Source organism: Grammomys surdaster, unplaced genomic scaffold (genome assembly GCF_004785775.1).
Source record: "Grammomys surdaster isolate TR1022 unplaced genomic scaffold, NIH_TR_1.0 61, whole genome shotgun sequence".
In the NCBI taxonomy this organism is placed as follows: Eukaryota; Metazoa; Chordata; class Mammalia; order Rodentia; family Muridae; genus Grammomys; species Grammomys surdaster.
In genome coordinates this window covers 20,271,617-20,289,999 of record NW_021604563.1, presented here as the reverse complement: position 1 = coordinate 20,289,999, position 18,383 = coordinate 20,271,617, and the positions used below count along the sequence as shown (strand labels likewise).

At 33.7% G+C, this 18,383-nt stretch overlaps 1 protein-coding gene across 1 annotated transcript in view; it reads right to left on the bottom strand.

Annotated features, from left to right (window-relative positions):
• The window catches only part of Brwd3 (bromodomain and WD repeat domain containing 3), a 92,899-nt gene that overhangs the window by 60,732 nt on the left and 13,784 nt on the right, over positions 1-18,383 (bottom strand). The window contains exons 7-8 of the mRNA XM_028780923.1: positions 3,369-3,529; positions 1,920-2,141 (exon numbers count right to left, since the gene is read on the bottom strand). Coding sequence (XP_028636756.1) covers positions 1,920-2,141; positions 3,369-3,529 — 383 coding nt within the window. The remainder of the gene's footprint in view (positions 1-1,919; positions 2,142-3,368; positions 3,530-18,383) is intronic.

Sequence of the window (18,383 nt, the reverse complement as noted above, 5' to 3'; positions counted from 1 at the left end):
GGAATATTGAGGGTATGCCTTCAAGGGACTATACCCACTTCCAATGTGCTTATATGACTTCCTGCAGGGTGATTTTAGCTTTTATGCACATATACTTCAGCCATGATTCATTTTTTTTATGCTAGCATACTTCTACCTTTGTTATCTACTGCATGAAGTCATATAAACAAGGAGTAATTGCAGAGTCTGCACTATGGATTCCAACTGTATCTCTGTTATTGTGAGCTAAATAAACCCTCTTTACTTCATAAGTAATAACTTTCAGGCATTTTTTTGTGACCAGAAAATGACTTACACAGATGGGGAAGGCTTTGGTGGGATTATCTGAACAGGCAAATGAATTAAATTTTGAGTATGTTGAGTTTCAGGCAATGATGCTAAGTACACAGATGAATAAGCACATATGCAGCTATAAGATAGGCCCAAGATGAGAATATCTGAGTTATCAGGTTAATCAACCTTCAGGTGAAATTCAAAACCACAATGCCAAATAACGTAAATAAGTGCAAGACTATAGAGTAATATCAGGCCTCAAAACACTCTACAGAATAACTTTAACTAATCAAAATTTTAATTGAAAGTTTTAATTCAATGCAGAATGAGCATGCTTTCTGCTAGATCCCTATAAATATGTAATGTTATTAAAATAGCACATAATAAATATAAGTAATGACTTCTTTTTAAAGTATTGTCTTTTATCTATATGTAAAAGTTTAGTAAGAACTTTTGGTTTTCTCTTGAGAAAAGCAGAACAGTAAAAGTAAAACTTCAGCTTAGCTTTGTTAAGAGCAAGGGCTTTTAAGATATCAAGGCCTTTTACTACCAAGATCTGGTCAAAGTATTATATGGACAACCTATTTTATATATCAAGTACCAAGCTGAAACAAAAAAAAGTCACTAAAACTATAAAATTTTCATATTAAAACTATACACACACATTAAATCTGGCATAAATGTTGAATTAAAAAATAACAGAGTATGCCAATATTCATGTTAGAACCTGTTTATATCCTGATTAACAGGTATTAACTAGGGTGCAGGCAGGCATTTGCAAGTTTAATCCCTTCACATATACACATAAGATAAATACAGTGTTTCATTCTGCATTTGAAGAACCTTTTTCATCAGGTTTTTTTTTTTCATTTATTTCTAAAGGCACAGGTTTATAAAAAAGGGAAAAAATATTTTTTTATTATAATTTATTTTTTCTCAAATCGTAATTCATTCACACAGGGGTTATAAACACAGAAAGGCAGGATGTGGGGAAGGGAAAGGCACTGGAGTGTGGGTGTTCAGGGGGAATACAGATATCTTCAGAACCGGGTATCGGCTGGGTGAAGGTTCAGGGGATAAGTCGCTATGACTCTACCTATGACTCACTTGTCCTTATCTAAGTTGGTATTGTCTGCCAAGGCTACCTATTTACAAGGTCTATGACTACTCAGGCTTGTAAATGTCCACAAAAGCTGCCTGTTGACATTAGCTTATAGCCATCTGTTTCAATGTTTTTCCACTGAGACCCAAGACTTGGTGTTAGTACACACGTATGACAGGCCTATTGCTGATTTTAGGCCTATGGCTGATTTTAGGCCTTCAGTGTGTAAGCAGGGCTGCCCCAACATCTCCTCCCTTCTCTAAGTATAGAAGGGCTGTGGCAATTCTAAACTTGCGAAGGTGGGGATAGAGGCCTGACCTCCAGTATTTGAAGGGGACCTTGTAATGGCTCTGGTCCCCCTGTTGTTGTCCAGTGAGGCATGAGGGCCATACCAAAGGGAAAAAAATATTAAAAAAAGATATTTGTCTGCAGAAGTGAAACAAAGCTCTGTGACAGCATTCTTTCTGTTGCCGTTCTTTGCATAATACAAATGAGAAAATTCTCAGCTTTACTAACATGTCGGAGAGCTTATCATTGTTCTCACCTGTATGGAAGTAATAGAAGCTGAATGTCCCTGAAGGACAGCAACTGGTGCACAAGTTCGAAGACACCATACTCTTACAACTTTATCACAGCTGCCTGCAGCGATGAGAGTATTTTCATAGTTAACAGCCATGTCGGAGATTTCAGCAGAGTGCCCTCGCAGTGTGGCAAGGAGGCGTCCGTCATCTGTAGCCCAGATTTTCACCAAACAGTCATCTGAACCCTACAGGGACACAAAAGGCAATTGAAACAGAAATGCACCATTTATACCAAGAAGGGGTAAAGAACATTACAAAGGAGTAATTTTATTAAGGAAAAATATAATGTAGACTAATTAGCAAATATAAGCATTGTGTATGACAGAACAGACTCAGTATTGCCCAAACTCATAGTGGCATTTGTGCCACAGTATTCAAAACTAGTAATCCTAAAAACATTTTAAATATTTTATGCTTATTCTTAAGTGATTAGCCATTAACAATTTCAGCCATAGTTCCTTTCTATATGCCTAGCAGGCGTGGCTTAATTGTCTTAATAGTTTTTCTACAAGTATTTCAAAATTCAGTCTATAGTGCACACTGATTTCTCTGGAAACCTGAGACCATTAATAATCCCAAGTGAAAAACTTTATGTTGCTCTTCCCTTTAAGAATTCCAAGTGAACTTCAAATATGGAAGAATGAATACTATTATTCTAATATGGAAAAATAATTATCTATTTATTAAAAGATGACATGCACCATTGTCAAGTCATCATAGTTAGGGACAAAATCATCAGCTGAAAAGCCCATAATACAATCTAGGGAGTTATAATTTCTCAAACTATAAAGCACTTCCTTTGTTGGAGGATATAAATAGAAAATGGAAATTTGCTACTGCTTTCACCTCAGCGTGAACAGCAATGAAGCAATCACATTCATATTTTTAGACATATTAACATACTATAGATTTTACACAAAAGCAAAGAACGTGACTTAGTAAGTAAAACTTTAAAATTGTAAAATTTAAAAAATAACCAGCCCTAAAAATCAAAGAAATATGTATAATGTAAGTGTAATCTTCAGCAATGTATAGTTGAGTTCAACCATTCAATCCCAAAGGTAATGTAATCGATAAAGTGAAACTTGAAGCAAATATAAATAGAACATGTCTTTTAATAAATGCCTGTTGAATGGAATAAAACAGTTATTTGTTTAATTCAAAGTAACCACCTTGAGTTTATATAGACATCTAAGGACATAATTTTTTGAATTAAATTTCGCAAAAGATAGTAGCTAACATAGAACACCCTCCATTTATATAAAATGAGACATTATTTTCAATTTCAACCCAACTTTTCAATATAAGTCCAAATAGAGTAAGTTACTTATAAAACATAATATATTGGATGGCATAGAGTCTTGCTTCAGTTGTAAATGTATAATGTTACATATCATAAATTTTTAACTCACTGTAAAAATTCGCCTCCCACTTCGATCAAAGGCTACACAGTAGACAGAAGATAAGTGTCCCAGAATTCTCTTATGCATCTTAATGTGCTGGTAAGCAGATGAGGGGAAAACATGGCTGAAGCGACTACATCCGGTTAATTGCCTGGCTGAGGTGATATTCACTGCAAATAAAATGAAATACAAAGAGAATACATCTTAAAATCAGAAAGTGAAACTTTACTATATGCAATTATGACTATTAAAATAAGACAAAATGGGGAATAGCTGACATACCAATTCTATATAATAAGATGTCTAAATTACTTTATACATTTCATTATTTTCTAAACTCAAGAGTACTAACAATACTGCTCTGTTAGGTCTTGAGAATTTGATACTCTGTTTGCCTTCCTATAGTTTATCAAGCACATTCATTTTTTCTCTTTTAATGATATTGCATAGGTGCTAAGCAGAAAAAAAAAGAAAAAGAAAAGAAAATCCCTTTGAGCTTTGTTTATCAGTTCTCATCTTTTGGATTCTACCTACAAAGTTTTTTCCACCAGTTTTTATCACTGAACTTGAAGCTTTATTTACATCTTATGAGATCATTTTAATTAAATCCGCCCACACATAAATGAATAAATATATAAATAAGTGAAAATTTTAAAAATTCACCAAGAATGTAACATAAGCTGAGCAATTCAACAAATACTATCCAGATTCTGTTCACTTCTAAAATAGAGATCTTGGTTCTAATGTAAGGATTCTCAATGTGCGTGCCTAAGTGCATGCATGCGTGCGTGCGTGCATGTTTGCATGTGTGTCTTTCCAATCTTCTCTTATACATTAAAAATACTAAGTAGCCCACATGGTTATTTTAATAATGTAGACTCTCTGTATATTGAAAATTACCCTGCGGCAAAAGGACATTTTACCACTCTACAAACACTGTATGGAACAAATAGCAACATGTCTCTGTTATAGGACATCCAAATGAAGGCAAGAGTTCAGTGCTAGCTAGATTAGTATAATTAGAATCATGCCATAATAAAAAGATGGAGCCCTTAGTGCCTCATTCTATTAGGAGCTTTTCAGGAAAAGTTACAACTACTGGCCATTTTAAACTGGTAAAATTACAAAACCATTAATGATGAATGTCATAGTCAGAAAACCTTGAAAGCAAATCCTTAGGGCATGTTATAAATGAGCACTTAAATATTGTAAGACAATGAGTAAATGAATAAAGGTTAAAAATAACAATAAGTCTGAGTAAGAACAAATTTGAGATAAGAAGTACTTTTTAGTAGCCGTTTCCTATCCCATCAAAGAGAAATTTCTCCAACTCCTAGACAAGACTGAATAGGCATGCTGCTTTTGCAAGCAAACATTTCTTAATGCTTTGAGTTTTTTAATTAGCCTTACTTTGTGGTTTTTATTTTTGGGGTTTTGGTTTGTTTGCAGCTGCACAGAGGAAAAGTTATATTGTTTAAGTATAATATTTTTCAACTGAGTAACAAATGACTCTTTGGGCTGAATATTTCTGTATGACAGGGGTGGGTCTGTTCACTGTAGGATGTTAGCAGCAACCTTAGCCTCTACCCACTAGACAATGATAGCATTACCAGCACTGAGTGTGACAAGCAAAAATAGCTCCCCACATGCTAAATATGGCTTGGGGGTCAGAGAATTACCTCCTTTGAAAAAAATCACTGCTTGCAGGACAAAAGCTAGTAATAAGAAATTAGCAGCAGGAAAAAAATTTAAAGAAAACAATCAAACAAAAAACCTTGAGGACCAGGTGGACATAGAAAAAAATACCAACCAATTAACCCAGATATCTTTCCATATATTTATATAGTCTTTGGTTTATATCATCAGTTTATAACATCATGTTTCAGGTTTTAATCAAAGAGAATTTTTATTTTCTTAGTTTATTGTTATATATGCTATTGTTTGATCTTGTAAATAGGATTGTTTTCATAATTTCTCTTTCAACTAGTCCATTATTAGGACATAGAAACATCAGAGGTTTTCATGTGTTGCTTTTGTAACCTTAAAACATGACTGAAATTGTATTATCAGTTTCAAATGCTTTTTGATGCAGGAGGTTCAACAACTATGTCATCATCTCTTCATAGATAGATGTATTATCTTTTACTTTTCCAATCGATTTGACAAGGATATCTAATATTCAGGCAGACAGAAGTAGATAAAGAAGGCATCCTTGTTTTTGTTTCTAATCCTAAATGAAAAACCAGTTTTCACTGATGAGTATATTAGCTGTGGGTTTGAAATATATGGCTTTGCTGCATTAGTATATATATATATATATATATATATATATATATATATATATATATATGCTCATTAATACTTTTATCACCAGTAGATGGTGAATTATCAAATGCTTTCTCTATTGTTAGAGATGAGCATGTACTATAGTTCCCCTTCATTTTATCAATTGCTGTGTCATGGTCATTAATTTGCCTGTGTTGATAAATTCTTGCATCATGGAAACAAAATACACTTATGTTTTATAATCTTTCATTGTGCTGTGGAGTGAGACTACTTACATTTTGTATGATTTTTTTGTTATCTATGTCCATGAAGCATACTGACAGTGTCTTTGATTTTATTATCAAGGTAACGGTGGACTCTTAAGGTGGCTAGAAGCATTATCTCCCTCAATTTTCACAAGTTTGAAAAATAATTGAATTAGCTCCTCTTGAACAGTTGATGGAATTCAGCAATGAAGCTATTCGGAGTCTTTTAGTTATTAATGAAATTTCCTGTTACAATTCTGTTCAGATTTTCTGCTCTTTTACTCACGGACTTTTTTGTAGCTTGTATTTTTTGAGAAATTTTGATTTCTTCTATGCTATCTAAGCTTTGCTATATAGTTGTTCACTGTATTGTAGACTATCCAATTTGCTAATGTATAGTTGTTATGAATTTTGTATTTCTGTGTCATGAGTTGTAATTTCTCTCATCTCTGTTTTGAATCTTTCCTCTTTTTTAATTACGTTAATTGAGGCATTGGCAATGCCTTTGTAAGCACTAACTTTTAACCTGCCAAAAACTTGGCCTATTAACATTCTATCATGGATGGAGAGGGACTCATGAGATCCCACACCTCTTTGAGGAGTTATTGGAAGTTAAAAGTTACAAGGGGAAAGCGAGTTATTTTCTTCAATAGACTAGGTATGGCACAGTTTTCATGCTCCTATAAATAATCCCTCCCCTATGCTCACAGCAACACTAATTAAACTCAGCATGTCACAAACATAACAAAAGACCAAACACTGTACAAAACATGAAAATACCAGTTGTTGGGAAGTTACAACTGTCAAATATACATTATGTCATAAACATGGATGAAATTATCAAAGAATAGAAGATTTACAGGCATGAACAACCACTATTAACTTGATCTTCTATGCTGTTTTTATAGTCATTTTTTATTTATTTCTGTTTTTTATTATTTCCTCAATTCTAGAGTTGCTTTATTCTTATCTTTTTCAGTTCCCAGAGGTATAATAGGTTGTGTAATACATGTTAACAGGTATTGCCATAATCTTCTCTTCAAACTACATTAGCAGTATAAGTTAAGTATGGTATGATTATTTCACTTACAGATGGACTAATTCTTATACAAAAATGCTTGTGTTATTTACATATAAATTATGAGATATACTGGGGATGAGACTCAGGTCTACTGACAAAATTAAGTTATTTTGAATACACCATACACATATACACTGAATATTTTATACATTATTTTTAGTGTGGATCTATTTTTTCCTCTTCCTAGAATTTTTCATTTAAAGTCTATTTTTTCTAACATGCAGTTATCTTTATTCTGTTTAGGTATCTCTTTGCATGGAATATATTTTTGACTATAAGTCTCATTAGAGGTACAGTGAGTCTGTAAGAAGTATATAGTTGAATCTTCTTTATGTAGTCATTTACTTAAAAAATGATCATAAAATTCAAAGCTATTTATAGACTCAAATAAAATCACTGTAAAAATTATAATAACATTTTTCAGAGAAGTAGAAAATAATCCTTAATCCAAATGGAAATATAAACTTTCCGAACACTCAAAGGATTTTAGAACAGAAAGAGTAAAGCATAAACCATTATATTACCTGATTAAAACCAAATACATTATAAAGCTATTGTGAATGGCATGTTTTACCACAGAAACAATACAAGGATCAACATAAAAGAATGGGATGTCCAATAATAAAGATTTAACATAAATTGACACTCCATAAATGTTCAAAGATCACACAATGGAGAAAGGATAAATATGTCATTAAGTGTTGTTGAAATAACAGGATATACACAAGCAAAAGAATGATACCATATATACCAAATACAAAAATCAACTTAACATGGTCAAAGAATTATATATATGCCTCCAAACTGTAAAGCCCTTAAAAAAGTAGTTTGTATACCACTCCAAAAACATATATAACAAAAAATTAAGAACAAATGAGATTTCATCAAAATAACAACGAATGCAACCCTATAGCACAGTCAATAACAGAATAAAGAGTTCTCCCAGAGATTAAGAGAAAGTATGTGCAAATCACAGATCTGATGAGACTAGTATCCAAATCACATAAAGATTACAAGGAATTCAAAGAACTTAATAATAAAACTCTTTAAACATGTAATGAATCGGAAAAGACATTTCTCAAATGAAGATGTAAAAACTATCAACAAGAAAAAAAATGTTCAGGTCTGTAGGATAAAGGTGCTTGCTGCAAAGCTTGAATATTTGAGTTCAATCCCAAGAATCCATTAAAAAGAAAACACTAATGCCTGAAAATGATCCTTTGAATGATAAAAGTCATTAACATAAACACACACACACACACTCACACTCGTGCACGCATTCACTAAGTAAGTGTTAAGAATGTGTTTTAAGAGTGAAAATGTAAATTATATCATTTTCCTGAATACTATAGAGGTTCCTCAAAATATAAAAAATGAAGTACTATATAATCCAATAATCTTACTTCTAGAAATTCATATGAAAGAAATGATATTGTTATGATGAAGATATATCTAGACTACCATGTAGTTTCTTTTAGTAACTATATGAAAGTTTCTAATGTACACTGCCTCAATTATATGGTTAAATAATGAAGAATGTATCAAGTATATGTTAAATATCCATAATGTATAAAGCAATCTATTTAAATAAAATCCCTAATAATATAAAAGCAATCTTCTTAGGACTAGAAGAAAATCACTAAATTGTATGAAGCCACAACTCCAAATGACCAAACATGTCTTTAACCAAAGGAACAAAATGTGACTTCAAAGAGTTTTTACACAACAAAAAAATATGACAGAGAAAAACAACTTAGAGATTGGGAGAAAATATTGAGAAACTATTCATATGACACAGGGTTGATACAGATAGCATATAAGAACATCCCAAAACTCAGAACACAAATGAACACATTTAAATGACATCATTTAAATGGTTGTAAGTACTATTAATAATGTAAAGGTAATTTTAAATATATGAAACAAGATATGTAAGCTATATTCTGATAGCATTTGTTGTTTCAGTTTACTTTTTGCAGTACTGACCGTTAAGTCCAGGGCCTTTCACTATCACTACCTTATAACTGTACCACCTCTGAGTCATACAGGGACTTTGAGCATCCATTAATTTAGGCATCACGAGAGGAGGGTCCTAGAATCAATCCTTCATGATACTAAGTGACCACCACGGTATACAATTAGTAATTGACCAAATTCAGGGTTAGAGTTAGGTAGAAGTGATCCTATTATAAAAAGGCAACATAAAGAGCCCTTGTAGAGATGAAAATTCATCAATAGTAGAGATAGACACACAAGTGATAAACTCTATAGAATTTCAGTTTGCTTACACATACACATACACAAATAAGTACAAAGGAGGCAATTGATATTACCATAGGCAGTCTGTTCAGTTTTCAACTAAACATCTCCCAGTTTACTACACTGATATCTATTACCCATAGTGATTCATTTAGCTTCTGCAATTTCAGCTCTCAATATCATATTTAACATTGAAGGCAGTCTAAAATCGCTTGCCTTTTCATAAAATCTCTCTTCAAGAAGATATAGGGGATACAAAAAAAGGAACAGAGCTGGTGGTGGTGGTACATGTCCTTAATAGCATTTGGGAAACAGAGGCAAGTGGATGGGAGACAGACGCATGTGGTGCTCTGTGAGTTCGAGGCCAACCTTGTCTACAAAATGAGTTCCAGAACATCCAAGGCTACACAGAGAAACACTATCTCAAAAAAAAAAAAAAAATTCAGGATTTCACCTTCCACTTTTAAAAAACTGCCTATTTAATAACATTACTGAATATACAAATACTGTGGGCCTAAAAAGACATAATTTTTTTAAATTTTTATTTAATTTTCCTTTACACTCCAGATTTTATCCCCCTCCTGCTCCACCCTCTCACCTCCCCCAACAGGATGTACCTACCCTCCTACCCCCTACGCATTAGGATGTCCCCATCCCCCACCCCCACCCCACCAGATCTCCCCACTCCCTGGTCTACATCTTATCTCCATCTACCAGACAATTAACACAATTACCAGAGATCCTGGCTTCTGCTAAATTGACTTCTAGTGGGAAGCAGACTGAGACCCAAAGAGTACCAACAACTATTCCACAAAGACCACAGCAGAGCTACTAGACTACTAACTAGTGTATTCATTTTGTAGTTTGTATTAAAATTTTTCCCACAGGTGGGGAACCTTGAAGTGTCAACTACAAAATGTTTCTAGTCTACCCCCTCAAAAGATTTTTCAACTCAGCAGATCAAGAACAGCCAAAAAAAAAAGTCTTCAAAATGACACTAATGACAAATCATGACCTGTGTTTATTTAAAAGATGTACAAGACTCCACTTTAAATTAGTCAAAAGTTATCCAGGACTGAAAGAGTCAATCAGTGGGAACTGAAAAAAGAAAAGAAAAGCCCTAAAATCAATCAAACTTGGGAGGACAGGCACAGATAAAGCCAGCTGCAAAGTTACCAGGAAACACTGCTTTCCCCAAGGTTATATAGTAGTTCTAAAATATCATTAACTACTCCCCAATCCTTGACCATTATTGATTTCTTACCAATCACTCACCCAGACCTGTTTGCTATTTTCATTTCCCACAAGAGAAAAAATATCTAACTTCTAAACTGCTTTTGCTAAATAACACCCAATCCCCAGATAATTCTCCATTTTCCTAATTTGCCTCAGAAAACAGCCACCAATTTAGAACTGTTCTGGCTTCCTTTAAATCTTAAGAATTCTTTAGTTTAAGCCAAATGTTATTAACCTGGCCCATCTCTCAGAGGCTTTCCATGCTTCCACAAATTTACTCCCTCACTCTGTGAAAACAATAAATCTGATTTGATTAGATTACAGGGTAACATGCGGTGGTCTTTTCTTAGTACACTTTAAATAGTAAACTTAATTGAATTACCCTATAATGTTCAGTTGTTTAGATTGACAAAGCTCCTAGCCCAAATAAAACTTCTAAGCCTAAAATAAAAACAATAAAAAGAAGATAACTCACTCAATTCTGATATGTACTGAGGAAAATATTGTCTCTTCTGGTAGAGAGTTTATTATAAAACTAAGCATCAAAAACAAAACAAATAATTAAAAAAAACATAAAACAGAGTGTACAATGTGGCAATAAATATCTGATGTTTTCCCCATGAGTCAAATAATTCAGCAATTTCATCTGTCCTTGACAGTATGATAATAGGTTCATGAAATCCTTCTGTAGTTTTCTAATTTTTAAATTTCAACTGCCTTTAAATCGTATAAAAAAATAGAATCCTTCTAATTTTCTTAAGTGACATTGAAAGACAAACCATTCTTTTCTCTTTTACAAAAATGTCACGTGGCTAGTGTTTATTTTTCTTTTAATCAGCAAAGAATACCTATTTACAACCTTCTGAGCCTTAAAATGCAGTAAGCACAACAGTTCCCATAAATACAAAGGACCCTAACTGACCAAGAAACTGCCCTATGAAAAACCCTGAAAACGCTGGTGAGATATCTACTATGCCAGGGACCCACGTGGTGGAAGTTATTCTGTCTTTCTCCACGTGTCCCATGGTGTGTATGTGTGGGTGCACACTTCGAGCACATACTAAAATCAATTCTCCAGGCTACACTGAGCTACAAAATGAGTGTCTCTTTAAAAGTTTAAAAGACAAAGAAAACCAGTAACAACAAAAACCCACCCTGGTAACAGTAAGCTAGTGCTATATAGTTCAGTATTAGAGAAAGTCTGTAATGTAAGTAAGGCTCCAAGTCCCATCAGGAGCATTGGAAAAAGCAAAAACAAAAAACAAACAAACAACCCCCAACAACAACAACAAAAGAAAAAAACACATATAAAATTTGGCATCAACTCTACAGCTGCAAATTTGAGTAAATGTTTTGGAGAAAACTTTAACAAGACAAATTAAAATCCACTACATTTGAAAGGTAGTAAGATAGGAATAAACTTGAATGAAACCTGGAAAAAATATAACAGATACATAAAACTAAAGAATATTTTTTCATGAATTTAATGTTACTATGGCTCAAATTATGTCTTTAAAACCTTAATTCATCAAACTAAAAGCTTATAGTTTTCAAAGCAGATGGCAATTCCATCCCACAGTTCTCATCTGCAGTATGAATTAGATAACACTAGTTAGTACAATAGGGTTACTAGTTAATGGCCATACATTCTATTGTTTGGATAATACCAAGTTTTTGAAAAAACAAACTAATTAACTAACCCAGTTCATCTCAGCCTTTTAGTCAGATTCTCTGCAAGTTCTTTAATGTAATGTAAATGTGACTATAAATATCGATTTGTTTTGTTTTGTTTTTTAAGACAGGTTTGCAATGTAGCCCTGGCTGTCTTGGAACTCTCTTGGGATTTGCTGAGTTTTTTTGGTGTTGTTTTCTTTGTGGGTATCTGTGTGGTTTTTTGGGTTTTCATTGTTGATATTGTTTTATGACAGGGTTTCTCTGTGTAACAAGCCCTGGCTGTCCTGTAGACCAGGCTGGTCTCAAACTCAAGAGATCAGTCTGACTCTGAGTGCTAGGATTAAAGGCATGAGCTACCCCTGAATTACTGTCTTGGGAAATCTAAATCAATGGTTCTCAACTGGTGGGTCCCAACCCCTTTGGTGGTTGCGTATTCAATATTCTGCATTTCTGATACTTATGATTCATAACAGTAGCAAAGAAAATAACCTACGTTAAAGGGTCACAACATTAGGAAGGTGGAGAACCACTGCTCTACATAGACCATGCTGGCCTTGAACTCAGATCTTCCTGCCGATGCCTCCCCAGTGCTAGCATTAAAGGCCTGTCCTTTTACCACAACCAGCTTGTATTTGCATTTTCCTTCTTAATCTCTTAATCCTCCTTCAAGCCTCTAAAGCTGATTTGGTTACTAAACCCAGAAGTTTTGGAATACATTTTTCTCCAACTTAACAAACCAGACTCTTGTTTTACTGTTTCCTTTGTTAAACTATAAAGTTCTGTTTCTATAAGGTACTTAATTAAATGTATAGTGCAAAAATATTAAGACAAAAATATAAGAAAAACTAATATTCATAATGGAATTAAAGAAATGATTTTCATTATATCATGAAGATGAGCATAAGAATCAAATTTCGTTTTCAAACATACTAAAACTTGTAGGTTATATTTAGGAATGTTTATATACACATAAGAATAATTAATGAAAAAAAAAGAGGCCAGGCAGTGGTGGCGCACGCCTTTAATCTCAGCACTTGGGAGGCAGAGGTAGGTGGATTTCTGAGTTAAGGCCAGCCTGGTCTACAGAGTGAGTTCCAGGACAGCCAGGGCTGCACAGAGAAACCCTGTCTAGACTCCCCCCCCCAAAAAAAAAGAGAGACCATGACTAGAAAGAGAGGAAGGAGGGGTATATGGAAGGGTTGATGGAGGAGAGAGAAGCAGGAAATGGTATAATAATACAATTTCAAAACAAAAAGTAAAAAATGGTACTAAAATGACAAATCCTAATACTAATGCAATACTGATTGCAGAAATGTATGTAAAGGGCTAGAAACTCAGCTGTATAAACAATGCATTTAAAAGGGGTGTTTCAGTTTCCTTGTGGCAGTAATTATAGCACTTCCATCCATTTAATATTTAGTAAGCACTCAATGTAGCTCATACAAAAGACAGAGTATATAATACAGTTGTAATTACTTGCAGGTGTGACAAATATCTCTCCCTCCTCACCAGATACATAAAAGCTAGGAGTAGAGAAGCAACTGGCTACATCCACGCCTATCTAAGTACAAATAGGAGGGAAAGTAAATGGAGGGAGGCACCCAACAAAGAATAAAGTCTGGCAGAAAATGATCCAAGGACAAGCGATAGGAACTCTGGAAAATTAGGGAGGAAGGATAAATATTTCTGATAGAAACCCAGTCACCTCCTCATGATAGAAACAGTTTAGTACTCTCTTCAAATCAGTATTTATATATTAAAAAGAGGCAGACTTCCCACCTCCGAGTGAGTTCTGGCATTAACTATGACACATGCAATGACCAGTAAATCAAGAGACAATCAATGCTAAATGGAAGCCTATGTCAACTTGTAAATAATAATTTGGCTTTAGCATGAATATAAGTCTCCTAATGCGTACACAATGTAAATTAAAGACATGCAATGTAAATTATAGCATCTAACTGCAAATTAATAGGACTGGAGATAAAAGTAGTGACAAACACTTAAAAATAGATTATTAATGCATCACGCCTTTGACTCAGCCTAGAAATACACAAGCATGCTTATGTCTTCTTGAGGAACAGTGTCAGTATGTAACTAAATGAGTTAGCTCTCACCCTTGTCCTTCTAAAAAGAACTGTATGACAATTGTTGGGATAGGAAAATAGGAGAAGTTCTAAACTTTTTGCCATGATAGGTAATAATTGCTAGTTCTTGAAAGCTCAACTTTTAATATTATTTCCTTAATGACAAACTACCTCCGCAGGCCTTTGTTTCCATGAAAAGTGTGTTAAGATTTAACTATCAGTTTCCTAACATACGATAATCTTTAAAAGGATGGAGAAATAACATTTAGAAGTAACAAGGTACAACCCCAAGCAATACCAAAAATGTTGTATATGCCCCAGTATTTATTTAAGTCATATTTAGTATTAATAGTGCTTGAGATTGGTTTAAACTTCTTCCTTTGTACAATGAAAATCCAATTAGCATGTAGCTAATTAAATAGCACTACTAAAGTATAAACAAAAATATAAATATTATAGTTTGTTAAGATTTCTTTGTATTTGCATGGGTCTAATTCCTGTGTATATATGTGCAACATGTGTATGCCTGGTGCCTCTGGAGACCAGAGAAGGGTGTCGCATCCTCTGCAACTAGATTTATAATGGTGGTGAGCTATCATTGGGTGCTAGGAACCAAACCAGGTCTTTTGCTAGAGCAACAGGTACTCTTAACCAGTAAGCCATCTCTCTAGTCAAAATATAGTCATATATTATATTCATATTTTGCTCTTTCTCTAGAGAACTTTAGATATTCACCCTGGATTAAAGTGAGGACACATATAATTAAAGTAATTAATTAGTATAGAGAATGTTATCAGGGTATTAACTTCCAAATTCCTTCCATGTGCTCCTTCACTACCATCTCATTAAAATACTAAGCATCATTACTTATTAACTGCTCAAAGGAGGGAAACATGACAATAAACAGTATAGCATGTTTTAAAGCATAAGTGAAAACAGAATTTTTAATTTTTTCAATTTATTTATGTGTATGGATCTTTTTATGCTGTGCACCATATGCACGGCCTTGAATCTACAGAGGCCTGAAGATCATGCCAGATGCCCTGGAATTGAAGCTGTCACGTGGGTACTAGGAATTGAACCCGGGTCCTTTCAGAAGAACAAGTACCCTTAAGCACTCCAACAGCCTAGTATGCCTATGATCTCAGCACTTGCTTGAGAGGTGGCAGTAAAAGGATCAAGGATTCTCAGTTGCCCTATTCCATTTGTAAGTTTTGTATATTTTTATGCAAACTATTTTCATAGCTTGAATTCTAAAGATCATACCAATTCTTCTTTTTTTATTCTTTGACAATTTCACAGAGTATACATTTATCATATTCTTCTGTTTTAAATAAAGTGTTACAGTAGTGTTTTACCAAATCGATGAATGAAATTCTAACCTTGAGGGCGAGTAAAGAAATGTCTCAATGGTCTGAACTATATTGTATTTGGCAAAAACACTTCTGTAAAACTTTCATTTAAAAAAAAACCAGTATGATAAAAGTAAACATTAAATTCTCAAAAGAACTCAAAAAAAAAAAAAAAGAATTAGCAAGCACCAAGTCTCAGATTCAATCTGAAGCACCACACAAAGCCAGTCTTAGTGTGGCTAGCTGTAATCCCAGTACACAGAATGGAGCCAGAAGAATCAGCTTGTGAGGAGCAGAAGCCAGCATCTGCTACAGCGTGTACATGCCTACTCTAGATTACAGGAGACTCAAAACAAAAAGTAAACTCTAATGGTTGGGAATATACCTCAGTGATAAAGTACTTGCTTAAAATATGTGTCGGTGAATTACCTATGAAACTGCAAACATAAAATTAAAAGAGGATATATCCATTTATGATTTTTAAAAAAATGTATGAATTTTTACAAAAACATTTATGATTTTTTCAAAAAGTAGGAATAGAAGTTAACATCTTCAAATTGATTAAATAAGAACACCAATGATGTTACTTAGTGATAAAAATTGTGAAATTTTAATCTTAAAACAAGGAGTACAGTTTTTGTTCGAGGAACTATTGGTTTAATATCCACATTTAGTTATAAAATAAAAAGGGTTGTACATTAAAGAACACAAACAGAAAACAAAACTAAAACCAAAAAATCACTCTCACACAAAAAACACAAAATCAGGAACAAAAATATAATAAGACAAAAAACTACACAAAGCTATATGAGACAAAATGTCTACGAAAATTCTATTGAGTTCATTTTGTTTTGGCCACAACTCTTGGCCGTGGAGTCTACCCTGGAGTATGGTTAATATAACCAGTGAACCTTCTATGGAGAAAACTACTCACTACTTTAACCAACTACTGCCTAATGCAAGAAAGGAACATACAAGGGAAAGAGATAAAAAAAGGAAAGCTATCATTCTGTTTTGACGTCATCATCCACATAAACAATCTCAATGTATCTTTTTTTTTGTTTTTGTTTTTGTTTTTGTTTTTGTTTTTTTGGTTTTTCGAGACAAAGTTTCTCTGTGTAGCCCTGGCTGTCCTGGAACTCACTCTGTAGACCAGGCTGGCCTCCAACTAAGAAACTTGCCTGCCTCTGTCTCCCAAGTGTTGGGATTAAAGGCATGTACCACCACTGCCTGGCATCAATCTATATTTTTAAAGGTCACCAAATTTAGTAACTGAATATCACAAAGTCAATATTAAAATAAATGTTAAGTGTAGTATATATTTTCTAGCAATAAATATCAAAACTATTCCCAAAATTAAGCCATGGATTCAATGATATTTGAGGGAAATTCTCAAAGCTTCTTTGAGGTAAAGTGGACTGAAAAGTTTATAAGAAACATTGGAACAATTTTGAGAAAGTGAAAACTAAATTGGAGTAGTCAAACAACATAGTCCAGAGTCATACATGCATGATTAAGAGGAAAGAAGGCCTGAAACAATTACATTTCAATATGCAAAAAAGCATAAGCCCAAACTAAACTACATATCCATTGTAAATTACATTTCAACATGCAAAAAAGTACAAACCCAAACTAAATTGCATATCCATTGTAACATTAATACAAATGGAAAAAAATGAACAAAATTCAAAACAAAATTCCAAAACTTTATAAAGAAACAGCCTTGTGACCTTAAGTTAAGGTACGATTTCTTAGGTATGAGACCCCTCTCAAAAAATATCCTTTAAAACAAAGCCGATGAGCAGGGAGTCAACAACAGTTACTTACTGGCTTTAGAATGACTGTTAAAAAAATGCAAAGATCATCACAAATTGGTCTAAAATATAACAAAAATCATAGCCAAAATATATAAAGAACTCATTAAGAAGGCTAATCATTTTTAAAATCAGTACAGGACCAATTATAAAGAAGATAAAAACTGGCAAATATGCACATAAAAAGATATTAACCAATCATACACAAAATCAATGAAGAAATAAAGCAACTGCAAATCTCTGTATCACTGGTGGAAATAAGACAGGACTCTTTTGAAAGTGTCCTACAATTTCTTATAGGTTTATATTTAGCATTCAAGTCACCAACTCTACTTCATATTTACCTCTCAAAATGAAACCATGTGCATGAATATTTTCCATATGAAAACATTTAAAGTGGCTTTATTCCTAATAGCCAAAATTTGGAAATAATCCAAATGTCCACTAACAGATGGAGCCAAACAAACAGAATGTAACGTATCAGTGCAATACAATAACTACTTCGTAATAAAAAGGAATGCTGCTCATATGAAATGACTTAAGTCTCATAACACATTCATTTGAAAGGAATCAGATAAACCCCAGTATTTAGGAGCTAGTCAGGAGGATCACTGTATTTCAAGGACAGCCTGGTCTCCACAGAAATTTCTAGGTGAGTCTGAGCTACCTAGCAAGACCTTGCCTGAAAAAACAGATCTGTAGGCTCAATGTGGTGGTACTCACCATTAGCCCCAGCATTTAAAAGACAAAGGCAGGCTGATTTTTGTAAACTCAAGGTCAAGCCAATGGTAGGGGAATAAAAAACAAGACAAACTTGTTCTACGTTGTTGTAAATTCCACCAGGACAGGAAGACCTACAACCGTGAGACCTTGTCTCAAAAACAAAACAAAACGAAACAAAAAACCCTAAACAAACCAAGAAGGAAGGAAAGAAGGAAGGAAAGAAGGAAGGAAGGAAGGAAGGAAGGAAGGAAGGAAGGAAGGAAGGAA